General features: G+C 50.5%; 1 protein-coding gene across 4 annotated transcripts in view; it reads right to left on the bottom strand.

The window, feature by feature from the left end:
• Window positions 1-19,075, bottom strand: part of SORL1 (sortilin related receptor 1) — a 166,799-nt gene that overhangs the window by 139,095 nt on the left and 8,629 nt on the right. For all 4 annotated transcript variants that reach the window (XM_047753214.1, XM_047753215.1, XM_047753216.1 and 1 more), the window contains exons 2-3: window positions 10,159-10,275; window positions 2,916-3,041 (exon numbers count right to left, since the gene is read on the bottom strand). In XM_047753214.1, the coding sequence (XP_047609170.1) occupies window positions 2,916-3,041; window positions 10,159-10,275 (243 nt within the window). The remainder of the gene's footprint in view (window positions 1-2,915; window positions 3,042-10,158; window positions 10,276-19,075) is intronic.

The following is a 19,075-nucleotide window of genomic DNA, read 5'->3' as shown; positions in this document are numbered from 1 at the left end:
CGGAATTAATTCATCTCCCTATTAGCACCTGTTAGCACCAGACTTTCCACTTTTGAGGACAGTGAGAGGACGGGCAGAGGAGGCAGTGAAGGGACAGCCTCCAGGAGTGGGAATTCAGGGAAGCAGAGAGAGCAGTTTACCATTCCACAGGGACCAACCTCTGCCTGGAAAAAGGCAGGACCAGCTCTTGCTTCTGCTGAGGCCGTGAAGCCTGACTGCACATCCAGGGACCTTCAGAGAGCCCGGCCGAGCCTGGACACTGCTGACCGGTCTTGGATGCTCTACAGGGCTAGGGGAGCTGCCAGGTGACTAGAGCCACACGCAGGCCCACGTGGCACACAGGGGACCACGAGGAAGGAAGCGGGATGTCTGGCTCATTCAAAAATAGACCCAAATGCTCACATGACCCCACGTGGCTCCATCTGCCGTAAGTGGCACCTTCTACAGGTCGCGGCCCCCTAGACTTCCAAGTGGCCCTTTCGTGACCTCTTAACCTTTTGAGCTGTTAACAGTCATTTTAACCATTTCCAATCGCCTCCCTGGCAGTCACCACAACATTTTTACCCAAGTGATTGGCCTGGCCCAGCCCCTTGGTGTCAAGGGCAGAGCACCCAGCCCTGGATGATTTTTCTCAGGAAGTGGTGGGTCTGGTGGGGCAATTTGCCTGCTGGTGGGTTACAAAGACAACAGCAACCAAAGTAATCAGCCCAATGAGAGTCACTTCCTTCCTGAGAATTCCGGGGTCGGGGTGGGGCGTTTAACAGCCTCCCCTGGGGAATCGGAAATGCAACAGAGAAGGCGGCACCCCTAACCTCACTCAGCCTGCTCAGGCCCCAGGTCCAACTGTCACCAAGATCTCCACGAAGCCAGCGCTATGCATCCTCCCCGTCAACTCCAAAATCTCCCCAACTCAGCCCTGAGAAATCAGGGCTGCCCACCCTTCCAGTGACAGCACTGAGACCACTGTTCCCATTGTACCTGCAGCACCTAGAGCTCCCTGACTGTAACCACACTCCGGTTTCCTTCCTTCTTACCCCCACGCCCTGGCCCTGGCCCTGCTCCTCCTCCAGCTCCAAAAGCCCCACCCCCTCTCCCTGCACTAACTCCTGCCCCACAAACCCTAACATCATCTTTCCTGCTTTCTGACTCTTCTGATGGGGGCGCTCAGCAGCTGCTCACCACGATCTGGGACAAGCAGGAAAGGAGGCAGAGCCTACCTCCAGACACCTGCGTCCTATGGCCGGAGGTGAGGAGCGGACAAGATGGAGCCAAAAGGGGAGAGGCTAGAGGCACAATGGGAGGTTTCGAGGCTGCTCCTTCAGCAGCAGATAATTTTAGGACAATATATGGTGATGATGTTGGGCAGTACAACCTGACAAAGAGACTCACACAAGTGCTGGGTGATTCTTGAGAGGCAGGGTGCATTCAGATCGATCCACTGGAGATGCAACACAGCCAGAGAGCTGGACCCCGGGGTCGGGCTTCTCACCCACTGGAGGAACTGGGAGTCCCCAGTTGTAGCCTGCCTGGCCCCAGGGCAGTGGGAGGATGGGGCGCAGAGAGCCTGACAACCCAGCCAATTCCCTCCAACACCTTTCTGTGCTTTTCCACAGAGGGAAAAACTGCTCTGTCACCCTGGAGGTAGGCTAAAGAAGTCAGCAGCATGTCCTAACTGTCCCTCTACTTGGAGATCATCAGGTAGGGCTGATATTTACCGGTAGGTACCAGTAATAACTATTCTAGTTGTGTTTTAAAAAAATAAAATAAAAAATAAAAATAAAAAAAACCTGTTTCTGTTTCTGCTAGTAAATAGCCGTTTCCTTGAGCAGCCTGGCCCCCTCCCAAGGACCTGCCTACAATCCAGCAACTGTAAGGTTAATGCCTGGCTCAGCAGGGTGGCCTTCAACACCCAGCTCCGCCAGATCAAGCCTGTTCTGATTGGTCAGTGCCATTCCAGTGGCTAAATATTTTGAATACAACCCCTGATAACAGAGTACAAGCAACCTGAGAAGCCAGTACTGGTAGGAGCTGGGGGACTATGGGGGTGGTGGGCAACTGGGCAGAGGACCCTGTGGATTCTTCTCTCTAGTTCCTTTCCAGATAAGCAAAGAGCAGCAGCCATGCTTAGTAGAGCTTTCCCTGCTAAGGAGCTAGTTCTTCAGCATCCTTACAAGCAGCTGTCCTCTCCTGGAAGTGAGCTGTGGATCAACAGAGTAGGGGGAAAAGCAACCACAGTAATTCTCCAGCCTAAAGCTACCTAACCAGCAGGAAAGCCTTTGTAAGGCAAGCCTGACCGCTGCCCGCCCCTCTTCCTCCCTGGGGCCCCGGACAATCTCAAGTCACAGCTTTGTTTCTGCCCAGGTTCTACTGCAGAAACAAAGCCTCGGGCCAGCCAGCTGGGAAAACAAATCAGGAGCCACAGCAGGATCAGCCGCCCTGGTTTTCTTTTCTATAGAGGGTAAAGGTTGGAGGGGAGGGGAGGGGAGGGAAGGGAGGGTTGTGTGCACGCACATGTGCGTGCACGCACATGCGCACATGCACACGCGTGCGCACACACACACACACACACAATGCCCATGAGCCCAAGAGTTCAGCAGCCACCCTGGAAGACCTGGATTAGACCTCAATATAAGTCCCATTTTTACCATCTATGAGTCGGGCAATTTATTTGGCAGCTGGCAGCTTTCCTGTGCTTTAACCTGCCATTGTTTGTCTAGCAATCCTGCCTGGCCAGTACCTGGCCTGCTTGATTATGCACGGTTCCACCTCGAAAATGACATTCTGGCACCAACTCCCAGGTGAGCAGAAAAACAGTCCCTGGCTAACAGTCACGCTGCCAAGATGTCTAAGCGTTCCACCTCCCAGCCCCCTTCCCCAAAGTGCCCCCACGAAGTCAGGAGGGGCGACTTTCTTACACGCTTGTTGTCAGCAGGACTGTGGTAGAACTGGGCGATCACGGCTTCACTGCTGTTCCCGGTGCCGAAGTTCAGTTTCTCTGAGATTCTCTTGAATGATCTTCCGTAGTCGTAAGACACGTACACCTGGAAGATGGAGGCGGGAAAGAGAAGGATGGTGAGAAGCGTGGCAGAAAGATGACTCCCTCCGCCTCCACTTTCACATGCCTCCCTCCGCACCCCCCACCACCACCACCTGCAGCCAGAACATGGTTCCCAACAGGTCCCTGACACCATGAAATCACAGGTGTGAAGACAACCCACAGAGGAGAAGCAGGCCACCTCTGTGTCTGTCCCCAGGCCTGTGACCTCTTCTCAGAGGCCACGACAACTCCTGGAGAGGGAGAGGCCCGCACGGAAACCATGAAAACCTCCTTGACCACGTCTCTGTCAAGTGCTGAACACGTTACCTCCAGACGGTGGGAGAATGGAGTTGTCTGAGGGGAAGGGATTGAGAATTTGTTTTGCCATTTGCTGATATGTCCTCCAAAGGTAACTGAATTCCTCGTCCCTCTGCTGGGGAGTTCTGAGCTTACAGCACCCCAGAAGGTTAAAAAAAAAAAAAAAAAAAAACCCTCATGGGTTTGCACAGAGTAGCCCCAGAGATGCAAAACAGAGTAGCGCTAAGTGATGAAATACACACAGAGGTTGCATACACGGGTACCAGAAACCCCCTCCAGCACTTGTGTTTTCTGATCCTGAGTACTGGACACCAGCTCCGGGGTGCCACCAGCCTTCATTTCTCACCAGCTCCTGGGTTTTCAGCTCCCCAGTAACCATAGGGATGAAACAGAAAAATAACTCATGCAATGAATGCCTGCCAGGTGCCTGAGGCTGAACACCTTCTTCCCCTGAATGAGCTCAGGGAGGCCTCCCCACCACCCTAGGTGGCAAATGCAATTATTAAAACCATTTTACAGAAGAGGCAACAGGGGCTGATGAGATGACTCATGTGCCAAAGTCAGAGAGAAAGTAAGTAGCAGCGTGGGTTCTGACCCAGGCTGCCTGCCTCCACAGCCAGAAATCTGAAAGCCATCACCCCTCAAAAAAACGGAAGTTAGAACGGAAGTTGTCAGATAGATTGTCCCTAGACTTTACTACGTAGGCCCTATGGCATAAATATAATCAGTGGGATGGAGTTCCCTGGTGCCTAGTGGTTAAAGGACCTAGTATTGTCACTGCTATGGTGCGGGCTGGAGTTCTGGCCTGGGAACTTCTGCCTGCCATGGGTGCAGCCAAAAAAGAAAAGTATGCATATAGATATATATCCACACACACATATATATAAAATCAGTGGCTTAAAAATAAGCCTGACAGGTGAATAGAATACGAATAATACTGAGTCAGAATTGGGGGAAGAAATGAAGGCCACCACTGCCCACTGACCCAACAGCACACATGTTCTGGGGGCTTCACAGGCGCCAAGTTCTGCAACAGACCCCAGTCGCACACAGACACGGTCTTTCACACCATGAGCATGCAAACACGTTAATGCTGGTAAATGATGCCCCACGTGAACAATGAACTACACAAGGTCCGTGCAAAGAAAACCGAGAGCACGTGCGGGTCGTTAATATTTATTAGATGTTGAGGTTAGAAGAGCACAGAGCCTCTGCCAGTATCTGGGTCACGGCAGAAGAATCCCTGCTACAAACGCACGCTTAAAATGTGTTCCTGACTACCAAGCACACGAGAAGGGGCTGCCACAAGAGCAGCTTCAGAATTCAGCTGGCTGAGAGCTGCTGAATCATTTGAGGGGTAAAGAGACCAAGCGGGACTTTCTCACTTCTATCCTCCAGGCTGAGAACAGATGGGAAGGGCCCCCTGTGATGTTCAGAAGTGACATGTAGCAAATGGTTCCTCCACAAGGGCACTGAGGCCCCTTCCAGCCCAGCATCCCATAAACGGACAATCCTCTCCAAGTGACCTCCTCAGAGGCACATGTGTGACAATCACCTCGCAGCCAGGGCAGTGTTTTTCAGTGTCAATACGCTTTTGTATGCATTCTCCCTTCATCTTTTAAAAACCCTGTGAGTTAGTCTCTCCTTTGTCCCCTTCCGTGGACCTGGAACATAGCAGGTGCTCAGAAAGATGTCTGGCATGAATCATTATAAGCCGCAGGCTGAGTCAATGCACGGGTTCCACAAATGACTAAAGGGAAGTGACATGAATGCAGCAGTAAGAGAATGAGCAAACAACTGTTTCCGTTTAAGAGATAACAAAAACTAAGACTCAGGGAAATGAAGGAGGAGCCCAAGGTCACGCTGCTAGAAAGTGACAAAACTAAGACAGGTTCCTCCAAGTCCAAGTCCAGCTGTCCTTCCACTGTTGCAAATTAACCTTCTGATGAGTGTTCTCTTCTGCCCACATACTTTTCTGATAAAGAGAAAGCTCGTGCACCAAAGCCAGGGGCCAGACGGTGGCAGTCACACTGGACAGAGGGGGAAGACATCACCTTGAGCAAAGCACAGAGCCTTTCGCGGACTCCCCGCCACACCTCCACCTTTCCCGCTTGGGGGTACTTCCACCTTCACGACCCAAAAGCTCTCCCTTAAAGTTCTCATCTGTAAGCAAACCCCATCTCTTTGGGTCTTTTTTTTTTTTTTTCCCTCTTTGGCCGTGGTGTGCAGTGGCTTGATGTGGCAATCTCAGTTCCTAGACCAGGGATTGAACCTGGGCCACAGCAGTGCAGGCACCTAGTCCTAACCACTAGACCACCAGGGAACTCACCGAGTCTTGTACTAAGGAGAAGTTACACGTGGGTCCCCATATGAGAGTCCCTCCTATGCTTGATGAAGGTTCTCCCATTGCTCATCAACCTTCCTTCCCTCCTCCAGGCTGAACAATTCCAACACGGTATTTTTATTCTAGCCTCATATTTCTTCTCATCTCTACTTCATTAGCACAGACCCTACATTACCACGGGGCCAAGACAAGCTCAGAGCTGTGCACAGCCATCCACTTTCCTCTACGATGAGCCGCCCAGAAGGGGTCTCTGCCAGGGTTCAGACGAGGCCAAGTGGGCTGAGGGCCCACTGGCCTCCACACTGCATCCTTCTGGAACATTCGGGTTCAGGTGTCTTTTCCTGCTGCCTTACTCACTGCCCTCAATGACCTCCAGGTGAACTGGGGCAAACACCCGCCTCTCCTCACTCATCTTGTGCTGCCATTTGCTTTGCATCTGGACACAGGTTTCTGCACTAATTAGTCCTCTCCAACCTCGATGGGACACTACTCCCTAAAGAGGGAAGGAGTTTCCTTTTTAATTGAAGCAGAGTTGATTTACAATATTAGCTTCCGGTGGACAACACAGCAATTCAATCTTAATTTTTATAGATTATACTCCATGTAAAGGTATTACAAGGTAATGGCTCTATTTCCCTGTGCTGTACAATCTATCCTCGGGGCTTATTTATTTTCTCCATAGTAGTTTGTATCTCTTAATCCCAAACCCAGTTTCAAAGCTGCCAAAAACTGCTGGTTAGATCAGTCTTACCTTCTGCAAAGAAGGTCCTCCTAAGTGAATGGTTTGAAATGATTTCCCCTGTGCTTCAAAATCACACACTAACAGGGAGGAGGAGGAGAAAGGACAGGGGAAAGGAGAAGGGGTGGGAAAGAAGGATTGCAATGTCCAGCAAACATCTCCGTGACCTGTGCTCTTATAAGTACACTCCTGTTTCTCAAACTGTCACATGCCTCCAAAGCACCCAGCAGGACATGGCTCAAAATGCACACTTGGACTCAGGAAGCCTGGGGTGAGATCTGAGATTCTACATTTCTAACCAGCTCCCAGAAAATCCCCACACGGGAGTTCCTGTTGAGGCTCATCCGGTTAAGAACCATGACGAGTATCCATGAGGATGTGGATTCAATCCCTGGACTCACTCAGCGGGTTAAGGACCTGGCATTGCCATGAGCTGTGGTGTAAGTCATAGACACGGCTGTGATTCGGCATTGCTGTGGTGTAAGCCAGGAGCTGCATGGGAACTTCCATATGCTGCAGGTGCAGCCCTAGAAAAGCTCCACCATCCCCCCCAAAAATCCCCACGCTCCTGAACCTCAGACCACTGCTTGGGAAACAACATTTTACCAGATCAGCCTCAAATGAGAGATGAGAAAACCAAGAGGAGGTTAATGACCTGCTCAGGTCAGACTAGTGAGCAACAAAGCCAGGATTCAAACCCCCACATTCTGCTCTCGGGGCTGAGGCTTAGCGGGACACCAGTTCTGCACTGGTGGCATACGTGGGCCCTGCTCCCCCGCCGATGCTCAGGGCCAACAATCACGCTGTCACACCTCTCTGCATCCAAGTGTCCTACCATTCCTGATGCCTCCCCTGGAGGATTCTCCTCTTCTGCAGGACACTCTGCTGAGCTCTTCGGCCAATTATGTGGCAACTGAGTACTTGGTAAAACAGGTCAGGAGAGTACAGAGAGGAAGCGGTGGGGAGAGTCAAGATAAATAACACCTATTGCTTCATCTCCCAGACTTGTCACAGAAAAGATGGGTCCCGCAGGAGCCATGCTTCAGGGGATCGCACGGGCTACAAGTTCATCAGGACATGATTCATTCTTCTGTTTTCTGTTTAAGAGCAAATCTTCCAGGATCCAGCTTCCAGATCCATCCCTTTTTTTATATAGGCTGAATGTGTAGGAGCTGGCCATTCTCCAACATGCATGCAGTTCCATATTTGTGGAGGTTCTTTTCCTTCTGAACTGCGGGCGGGGCCTGATAACCGTGCTTCCAGTCTTTAAAGAAAAGCTAGATTGCTACGACACCAGCACCACCAACTCCTGCCTCTGAGTCATAATTTATTTTTGCATTAACTTTTCACGTCAGAACATCTCAGTTTCATCTGCCAATTCTTTAATGGAGCTTGCATACAGATGGGGGGAAATCTCTGCCACCCCTATTTATTATCTCCAAGCGTGAAATTTTCTTTCCATTTAATCTTAGCACATACTTCATTCCAGAAGAGTTTATCATTTTTGAATGTTCGATGGGCCCTTGCTAAGAATCACCCAAATATTTAGACAGAGTGAGAATTAGCTTTGGATAGACTGGCACTACATGTAGGGGACCAACGCTCCTGGTTCTCCCGGACTGAGGAGGGTTCCAGGATGTGGGACTTGCAGTGCTAAAACCCAAGTGAGTTGTCACCCTGGCCTCACAGATGGAGTATGTGACCAGGCCTTCATGTTCCTTAGCCCCAGCTCTCCCACAGACATGCTGAGTGACCCCAGGCAAATCAGTGAATGTCTCTGGGCTCCTCTTCGTCCAGCAAAACAGTAAAAAGCTAGGTTTTCCACCTCTCTTGCCAAAAATACTATCTGGACAGAGAACTTCTAAAATGCATTTAAAAACAAATGAACAACAAGAGCAACAAAAACCTAAGGAAGATTTCTCAACACAGGAGGGCAGAGGGCAGAAAACTGCCTCTTGTGCTCCACAGCGATAGCTTCACAAAGTGACAGTGGTGAAGGCAGGCTTATGGACTCTCCCAGCCGCTGGTCGTCCACACGTTGCCTTCTGTGCTTGCCAACCCTGACCACACTCATTAACAGGCCAAAGTCACTGTCCCAAACAAGCCTACCCCTGCCCCCAGATCACCACTTCCAAACTGGCTGTCAGCTGCAATGGTTTCCCATCATCACGCCCAGCACCCCCCTGGGCAAAGTCACGCATCATCATGGCCTCGCCTTCGTCTGCCCTCCCCATCTGTGGCCGCCCCATTCAACCCGCTGGAAAACAGCCCCCGGGCCCCCTCTGGTCCCCTAGCTGGGGGCACATCCACATCCAACCCAGATGGTAGATACACAGAGAGGGGCTCATGGAGACCAAATCCAGCCTCCAGAATCACAAGTGTGTCCTCCAGGCTGATGGGACAGTGCTGGCAAATGCATCAGGAGGTTTCCTCTGGACAGAGGGCAAAGAGACCGAAGCGCCACAGCCTCACCATGTCAGACCCTGACCCAAGGCAGGGCTGTTCCCCTTCCCCACAAGGGGATGTCTGGAGCAGGGACCACAGACTTGGGACCCACAGGCTTACTCTGGCCTTCATCTAGGTTCAACTTGGCCCACAGGGAGTTTGTAAAAATAACATATCAGCTGCCAACTTGTAAAACTCAGAAGGTTTCACATACAGGCCTCTGAGCTTCTCTCGAAAAATCAGATCCAGCCACACTGGGCCCTGCGTGTCAACCAGAGCTGAGAGCCGATGACAAGAGCCCAGAAGCTCAAAGTCTCTCCTGCCTCCCAGAGCCTCTCATACGCTGAGACCAAGCAACAGTCACCACATTCCAATTAAGACACAGGTGAATGTTTCTGGAACGTGTTTCTCTATCAAAATTGGCAAAATGAGGAGTTCCTGTTGTAGCGCAGCAGAAACAAATCCTACTAGTATCTATGAGGATGCAGGTTCGATCCCTGGCTTCCCTCAGTGGGTTGGAGATCTGGCATTGCCATGAGCTGTGGTGTTGGTCGCAGACACTGCTCAGACCCCGAGTTGCTGTGGCTGTGGCGTAGGCCAGAAGCTGTAGCTGATTCAACCCCAAGCTTGGGAACTTCCATGTGCCACAGATGCAGCCCTAAAAAAAAAAAAAAAAAGGCAACCAAATAAAAAAAGTGGGAAAGGACATATTGTCCCAGAGGCCCACCTATTTCAAGAAAAAGGAAGAGACCATTCTTCCCGTAAAGAGTGGCATAAGCTTGCAGGCAGCTTCACCCCTGCCCGTTCCCTACCTGGCCTCTATCAGAGGTCTTTGAGTGTGACCCTTGGTCAACTATCTCCAAAGCACTTAAACTACTGAACGTCGTAAAAAGTCAACTGTGGGAATTAAGAATGTGAATGATTCAGAGTCAAGGACACATCCAACTCTACCGGGTTAGAGGAAATCAGCACCTGGGAAAAACCAAATCATTCCACTGGGTTCTGCTGCCGATGGGCAGCTCTGCCCAGGAATCCAGGAAGGCACTTAGGGACGCGATAATCCGGATCGTACCTTATCGCTGCACAGAGGTCAACGCACATCACGTGGCTCTCTCTGCAACACCGACTGCACCACCCTGTGTTCAGCAGGTAAAGGGTGTGCACTCTTTTCCAGATTCCCCAGGCGCCCAATAGTTTCTCAGGCATAACCCCAACGGATGAGAAAAGGGTGTCCTGGCTGCACAGAGGGAAGCCCAGAGCAACACCGATACTCACGTCGCTGCTCCTGGGCCTCGCGAGCGACAGGCTGTCCCGGGCCAAGGCCACGATGACGTTGCTCTTCTCTCCGGCCCAGTGGACCACCATCTGGTTGTGGGAATCATTCAGACTAACCTGAAAGAGATCGAACCAACACAAGAATTAGGACCCAGGAGGAGGGACGGCCAGCAACTTTCTAAAGCAAGACTCTCTCCCCCTTCCTATCACTCAGAAATGACCAAGATGCTTCTTTATACCTGGACCACTGGCCAGGGCAGCCTATTTGCCTCCACTGCAGATTCCACCAGACTCCACCTTCACGAGAAGAAACACAGGTCCTCTGCTATTTGGGATTAATGGGACTGCAAAAAAAAAATCTTCCTCTCAGGCTCTCACTGGCCTAACCAATTACTTGGCTTATTTTTGTCCTTTGTGCAATCAACCTCGGATTACTCTCATCCTCACTCTGTACATGGGTCATGCACTTGTCAAATCTGAAACCGAAACACTGAAGCATCGTCCTCATTCAAAAAAGGGACACAGGCCAGAAGCACCACACGCTTGCAAACCTCTGTTCAAACTGCATCTCTCTCTAGCCTACAGGTGACATCACTTATCCTTAGTTCCTAACCGGGAGGAACAAAAGAAAAACATCAGCTTTAGCTAGTTTTGAAGTATCCCGAGGAAAGAAATATTTCCCAGGACCTCACAGAAATGGCCTTTGGCTTACTGCGAACAGTAGCTCCCAGGCTTCTGGATTTCTGTAAACCAGTAAAATGCAGGTACCTTACGCAGGCCGGCAGAGCCTTGGTCAGCCACTTCTATTTTGCCAGGTAAAGAAGTTAATAAACACAGCCACTAGGAGTTCCCTTGTGGCACAGTGGGTAATGTATCAGGCATTGTCACTGCAAGTGGCCTGGGTCACTGCTGTGGTGCAGGTTCAATTCTTGGCCCAGGATTCTGTATGCCTCGAGCGAGGCAGAAAAAACAAACAAACAAAATGCCGAGATGCCGTATCAGAGCTTGGCTGGCTGTTCTCTGAATCTGTGCCCCCTGCTTTCTGTGAACACAGCAGACTCTTACGACGGGGTGTGGCCCCAGCCCCCATGCAGTCCTGTTTTCTTTCCCTTCCTGCTGCATTTAGGTCTCCAGAGTCCCAGGAGAGAGCAGGGCCAAGGCAGAAAGGCACCCACATCCCCAAAGAGAACTTCTCCTAATGGGGCGATACATTCACACCTGATCCCCTGGGACTCACCTGTTAAGTAGCCGCCCCCCTCCTAAACAATACGACCACCATCTATAATCACTGTCATTTTTCAAAGAAAGGACATTTTAACACTGAAAACTGAGGAGAGAATCTCAGAATAAAGACCAGTTCTTTTGGAGAGGCTCTGCTTTATGGAAAGCTAACTCCGTTCCTCTTCCTCTTCCACCCATCACTGATAGACAGTTCATGGGTGCACCTGGGCACAGGTGAGTCATCCATGTCACCCCCTGCGTGTGGGAAGAGCCAACTGAGCTAAGAGATTCCGAGAGCTGGTCTTGACATGCAGAATCAGGACAAAGCCCCCAAAAACCAGGACCATGAGCAACGTCTGGGGAAGCCAATTCCATCACCCCTTCACCCACGACTGTCTCCTGGGCACGTGGAGAAGGAAACCAAGCTTCCGGACTCCGAGGGGCCTGTGCACCCTCCAGCCTGGACATGTCCCCGTCCCCACCCCCACCCTCACCCTCACCCTCACCCTCACCTCCAGGAGCTGATGGGCCTTCCAAGGAGCTGCCTTCCCAAGGCTACAAAACCCTCCCCTCCCACAGCGGCTTTCTCCTTCCCCTCCTCCTCCTCCCGCCCCCTGACTCTCCCCGCCCACTCCTGGAGGTGCTCTCAGCTGTCCCAAAGGAGATGGGAAACACCTGGGCCCCAAACCTGGCCGACAGAGCGACAAAGGAGCTTAATCCTTAACTACTTTGCTTTGGGTCTTAAGCACCTGCATCTAATTTGACCCAGGACCCAAACTCCTTTGGAAGATATCTGAAATGAGGCCTCCTTAAAGAAAAAAGGCATTGGATATTTTTTTAGGAAAGTATGTCATTCCAAAATGTCCCTTCTCATTCCCAGAGAGGTTAAGTCCAGGCAAGCAGTGACAGAGACAGGCAAATAAAAAACAGAAACAAGTAAACTGTCTAGCCCAGGATGCCACAGGGAGAAAGCAGCTCAGAGACTCCCCACTGGCCGAGGGAGGACGCCTTCCGGCAGCCTTCCCACTGCCCCTCTCTCCTTCCAGCCCTGGTCTCTAGGAGGAGTCTGGAAGCATCTATAGAGAAGCCCACCAGCACAGGTGTCCTGGGAATTGAGGTTAACAGCCTTCTCCCTCCAATACACCCTCATCCTTCCCTCATCCTTAGAACCAGAGGGAAGTAAACAGAGGCCTTAGGCAAACGTCAATACAATAAAGGATTTGGAACCTAGAAGCATCACCTAAGTTCATCCAGGGCCTGGGATAAAAAGGCCCATCAATGTGGCACTTGGGCAACCTCGAAACAGCCCCTCGGGCAGGTTCACAATCAAATAAGGCTCTGAACAGGTTACAAAGCCTTTGGTGATCACAGTGGGTATGAGGCCTGAACACAACTTGCTAAAGCCTTTCTACTCAGAGGCCATGAGATTTATGGGGTCCCCCCAACCAATCCTAAGAGAGGTGAAGAGGTGAGAGCAGAAAAAGGATGCAGCGAACATCCAAGGGCTTTTTCACAAAGGAAGCCTAGAAAGGCAAGCTTAGTGAAACACCTTTTTTTAAAAAAAAGATTGTATTAGATATCCCTTTGATTCCTAACAACAGACTGTAAAAAAGGGAGTGGAAAAAAAAGTCCCTGGCAAAGAGAGTGGCCTGTCCAAGGGCCACCAGGTATCTCAGACAAACGGCTCAGTTCCTTCCTTGGCCGGATGTCAGTCTGGGAGAAAGTCCTGGGGGAGCCGCCTGCAGGGCTGAGGCTGATCCCCAAGGCAGCCCAGGGGCCCCTCCCCCAGAGCACAGCAGGGAGGCAGCCTTGGAATCCACGCACAGGCAGGCTGGCAGGCTGTCACATTTATTAAGGCAAAGACATCATTCTGCTCTCTCCTCACTTTCCTCCTCTCCATCTCCCACTCCCCACCCTCCCCACCTTAGGGGAAAGAGGACGTCAAAGCAGACCCTCCGTGGAAAGTGACCAGGAACCCAGAGGTCCCGGCAATCCCAACACCCACAGGTGCCTGTGCTGGACCCCCACACTCTGTGCATGGTTTCCGGTCTGTCTGGGTCCTTTTCCATCCCCAGGGATGTCCCTCTGGCCTCTGCCCCGAGTCTCCCCCATCACCAGCCCTCCTGGTGCAGATTTCCAGATCACGCCTAGCAGCCTTGCTCCCTGGGGTCCCACAAACGGCCACGGGGAGGGGTGGGCACACGCAGACCCCGGAGACGCTGGTCTGGGAAGGAGTAGGAGCGGGTGGGAGGGCAGCTTTTCCAGAACGTAACCTTGATGTGCAGTGGGTTGTAACTACAACCCCGGGGCGTGAACAACCTTCCTCTCCCATCTCCAGCTCACAGGGCGTAGCTGGAGCTTGATAAATGTGACACGATTAATTGGGGCTGTAAAAAGCAGCAGGGAGGGGGCCCAGCACCTCCCCTCAGAAGGCAAACAGAAAGATGACAGGAGTCCCTGCCTCAGAAACTGCATCACAAACAGCAAACAGCATCTGGGGGCGCGGTAGGGAGTAGTAACTTCAGGCCTCGGCTAAGATCACAGGCAAGTTAAGAGTCAAGGTAGCCCCCCCCCCACCCAAATTTGGTTTACTTGAACACACTGAGTGTGTGAGTGTGCGAGGGCAATCCTTATTGCACCTGTGAGTGGGTGGGTGGGTGGGTAGACAGGTAGGTTGGTAGGGGGACCGGAGTTCATCTTCACATAAAATAAAATAAAAAAGATAGCCCCCCCATCCCCAGAAGTCACCTGGTTCTGGGGCCCCAAATCCAGCTAACAATCAGCATCCCCGGAGAGGCCCCACCCCAGACCCACGGACCCTCTCACTAGAGCCCAGAAATCGGTTAAGACACATCCCTGGTGTCTCTACTGTGGTGCCTTTGGGAAACGGTGAGCCTAGCCCACTCCCTTTCCAACTGGCAGAACCTGAGGCTTAAGTAAGAGTGGCAGGAAGACTCACCCTTTCTATGGGGCTTTGTCGTTGGGTACCTTGAGTAGCTGTAAAACCCTATGATCTGCTGAGAAATGGCACAACAGGACCAATCTCAAAACACATTGTTAAGTGAAGGAAGCCAGGCCGGAGGGGTCGCCTGTGTCATGATTCCATTTACATGAAACACCCAGAACAAGGAAATCCAGATAGAAAGAGGGTGGTTGCCAAGGGCTGGGGTTGTAGGAATAACTGTTTCATGGGTAAGAAGTTTTATTTGGAAGTGATGAAAATGGTTTGGAACTAGATAGAGACAGTATGTACTAAATGCCACTGAATGGAATTGCCCCCTTTAAAGTGGTTAATTTCAGAGTTCCCGTTGTGGCTGAGTGACAACAAGCCCGATTAGTACCCATGAGGACGAAGGTTCGATCCCTTGCCTCGCTCAGTGGGTTAAGGATCCGGCGTTGCCATGAGCTGTGGTGTAGGTCACAGACATGGCTTGGATCCCGCATTGCTGTGGCTCTGGCATAGGCTGGCTGCTACAGCCCCAATTTGACCCCTAGCCTAGGAAGTTTCATATGCCACGGGTGTGGCCCTAAAAAGCCAAAAAAAATTTTAAAAAAGGTTAATTTCATGTTATGTGAATTTCATCTCAATTTTTTTTTAAAGCCTCTGTCTATGACCTGCAAAGAATGCTATATTTCTCTCAAGTGCTGATCCAAGACCCAGGAGCTCCCACTCTGAAGAAGTGCTTCTTGCCTCTCATTTCGAGCCTTCCTGCTAGCAAAATATGCAGCTCAAGTGAGTCACAGAGGAGGCAGGCTGAGGAATGGGTCTCTGGCCAAAGCACTCCTTCAAAATGCTATTGGTGGCATCTGCAGAGTCATGGCATCCCCTCGGGCCTGGTCCCTGGCCTCTGGCTGGAGAAACGGCCACAGGCTTGGGGCTGGCGACCACTTTCAGCTCATACCAGTTGTCACCACTGCCCACCTGGGTCTTCTGGCAGGCCCCGGCCTTCCAAAGAGGTTAAGTGATTTTCCTCATTATTCAGAGGGAGGGAAGAAGCTGCTGCCACCCAGCCTCAAGCCCTGGGTTGTTATAAATAGAAGGACAAACAAACTGCTTGGGTGTTTTTGCTCTTGTTTTTTCTTTTTTGGCCGCACCTGCAGCATGCAATGTTCCTGGGCCAGGAATAGAACCCGTGCCACAGCAGCGACCAGAGCCACAGCAGTGACAACACTGGATCCTTAACCCACTGAGCCACCAGGGACTCCCTAAACTGCTTGTTGTGTGCAGGGACTCAGGGCTTATGCGCTGAGGCCCACTCGGGGTTAGGCACCCTCTGGGGCTATTTACTCACTTCTTACCTCTCAAGAGTACAGGGCACTCCTGGAGGAAATCAGTGAGGCAAGCCTGACTGGTAATAAGAATCTGACAATAAAACCTACCAACAATCTATACAGTCACTGAGTCTTATTCAGCAGGATGGAGGCCCTTAATTAAGGGATGGGTCACACGCCATCTGCAGTCATTTCTTCCACCACTCTCTCCTTCGAATTAGTCCAACCCAAAGATCAGGATGTCCCAGACACCCACGGCTTGTCGTCCTCACCACGCCTACACAGCTTCCTTCCAGAACCCAGGACGAGGAGGACAAATGAGGCAGCCTGGTTCCTTCCTCTGCCTCCCTAGCCATGGAATACAAAGAAGCATTTTCAAAATCCTGCACCAAAGTATAAAACAAATAGCCTGTCCTTCAAGTGCAAGGTCAGGGGCAGCTGCTAGGTCCTCGGAAAGCCAGGACGGGCCTGGGGAAACCAAAGACGGACTCCCGAGGTCCAAGAACAACAAGGTTTCTCAAACCATCCCTTTGCACGACCTAAATGCAGGTTATGCAAATCGCCCCTCTGTGTCCCCTTTCAAGCCTGTGTTCCCACTATATTTAGTAAGCTCATTTTCTTCCCTGGATGCTCCACCTCAGAAAGAGCACTGAAATCTAGTTTACGAACTCCCTGTAGAGATGCTTTGTTCTCATTTGACTTTTCTCAATGACGCTTCAGCTTCACCCACAGAACTCGTTAACTACTGGGCTGATAAATGCAGGCTGCCCATTTTACAGATGAGAAAACAAAGGGAGAATGACCTCAGACTGAAAAACTTGGCATTTCACTAAAATCTCCCTAATCAGAGTCAAGAGTTCTCTTTAGATTTATTTATATGTCTCTTCCTGCCTTACCGTATCAATTCAGAGACTTTAGTTCTTTTCTTAAAATTTTTGAGGTGTACTTGATTTACAATGTTGTGTTAATTTCTGCCATACAGCAGAGTGATTCCGTTATGTGTGTGTGTGTATACCTAAAGTATGCACATATATAAAATATATACTTTTTCATATTCTTTTACATTTTCACAGGAACTATTGTATAGCTCCCTGTGCTATACAGTAGGACCTCATTGTCTGTCCACCCTATACACTAATTTGCATCTGCTAAACCCAAACTCCCCATCCTTCCCTCCCCGCAACCCCCTTCCCCTTGGCAACCACAAGTCTGTTCTCTATGTCTGTGAGTCTGTCTCTGTTCCATAGATAGGTCTGTTCGTGTTGAATTTTAGATTCCACATATGTGTTATCATACAGTATGTGTCTTTCTCTTCTTGATCTTTCTGACTTACTTCACTTAGCATGATAATCTCTAGGTCCCTGGAGACAGACATCAGTTCTAACTCATCTTTGGGAAGTAGGATCCATCCACCATTGACCGTGATCTGCCACCCACTCCTAGGGAACGCCACTTTGTGATCTAGCAAATAGCATGCTTTGCTGTTCCGGAAGGGCTGCCTATAAAAGAGAACCTGTGAACAATCTCTTCGTTGTGAAAATAATCACCCCCTCATTTACCAGCTGACAAGAAGGAACCTCAGGGAACATTTAACCATCCTCCACACCTTGGAGATGAGGTTAAACCCGCAGAAAGATCTAGAGGTGGTGTCTCCACACTGCTATGAAACCCAGGCCCCAGAGCAGGGCACACAGCACCAAGAGCACAGCAAGCCGCTCACCAGGGTTTACTGGCTGCTGAACACGCTGAAATGAGGATTCACCTCTCAACCCAAAGCTATTGCTGTGAGCTCTTTAGGGTGGGCCCAGAATCTCCACTTTGGCTCTCCATCAACAGCCCCCACTGCATTCATTCAATAAATATTTATCAAGCATTTACTATGTATCAGATGCCGCACTAGATGTTGGGGAGAGAGCAGACTTCCAGATCCTGCCTCATGGCTCTTAAATCAGTAGGGGAAACAAACATCAAATAACTGATGCCATGAATGCTGCTTACACTTGTTAAAAGGGCAGAGGGTGGTGAAACCACATGCAGGGCTACACTGGAGACCTGACCCCCGGGTACCATCAAGATGAAGAGGGAGGGGTCTGGGCAACAGGGACAGGGAACAAACAAAAGAGAGATCAAAAGCAAGAACAGAGCGAAAGCCAGGAACAAGAAGGCCCTCTGGACTTGACAAATCTGAAAAGTTAAAAGAAGAGAAAAAAAAAAAAGATGTGTTCCCTGGTGGCCTACCAGTCAAGGATCTGGCATTGTCACTGCTGTGGCACCAGTTTGATCCCTGGCCCAGGAACTTGCACATACCACAAGAGCAACCAAGGGAAAAAAAGTTAAAAGTAGTAGAGTTCCTGTTGTGGCTCAGCGGTAATGAACCCAACCAGTACCTATGAGGACGAGGGTTCAATCCCAGGCTTCAATCAGTGGGTTAAAGATCCAGCATTGCCGTTCGCTGTGGTGCAGGTAGCAGATGTAGCTCAGATCCTGAGTTGCCATGGCTGTGGTGTAGGCTGGCAACTGTAGCTCCCATTTGATCCCTAGCCTGGGAACTTCCACATGCCGAGGGTGCAGCTCTAAAAAGCAAACAAAAAAGAAAAAGAAAACTCGTGTAGCCAGGAGAGTCAAGGAAAGGGTGAAATTATAGGAGATCAATCTCTAGGTTTAGAAAGGGGAACAGTGATCCCAGCCACCAGACCCCTGGCCGAAAGCAAAGCTTTCACTGGAATACCTGCAAGAGGCAAAGGTGCCACAGTAATTTCAAACAAGTCAGAGGTGTGGGTTTGAGTCTTGGTCTCCTCGATTTACTAGCTGCAAATCTGCAGGTACGTCCCTTCACCTTTCTGAACCTCAAGACATTCAAATGTGAAATGAAAATAATAAGTCCTACCTACCCAATTTTATAGGACCACGATTAAAATCAAATGAGACGTCATCCATGGGTATATTTCATAAACTTCAAAAGGCTAAAGACTTGCCTCGTGTTAGCACTCTCATCTTTATACCAAAATAAACCATCCTTCACAAAACGGCTGTGCATAAAAAACTACCATGAACATCAGCAGGACTGGACCACTGTGGCCCAAGAGCAGGAAGGAACAATGGGTTCACAGTGACGAAACATGGCACATCCAGGTCAAGTTCTAAGGTTGGTCATGGCCACACCCTGTGCTCAGGCAGCTTTCCCCTCCCTCCACACCCAGGATCCAAAACCTGGAGAAACCCAAGCTCCAGTTCCCAAGGCTCCAACACAGATGTGGTTTCGATTTCTAGCACATTCCCCGCCCCAAGGGGAAAGCATTTACATGACATCCCAGAACCAAACACTCATGACCTCCATGACCTCCCCTTCCCAGTGGGTTCTGTGCCACCCTGTGAGAGGAGCCAGTGGACTGGAGGGCACCGCAAACCCCACTGCAGGGCTGAC

This window comes from Phacochoerus africanus, chromosome 11 (assembly GCF_016906955.1).
Source record: "Phacochoerus africanus isolate WHEZ1 chromosome 11, ROS_Pafr_v1, whole genome shotgun sequence".
NCBI lineage: Eukaryota > Metazoa > Chordata > Mammalia > Artiodactyla > Suidae > Phacochoerus > Phacochoerus africanus.
The sequence above is the reverse complement of the archived record's forward strand: the minus strand, read 5'-3'. Positions and strand labels throughout refer to the sequence as shown.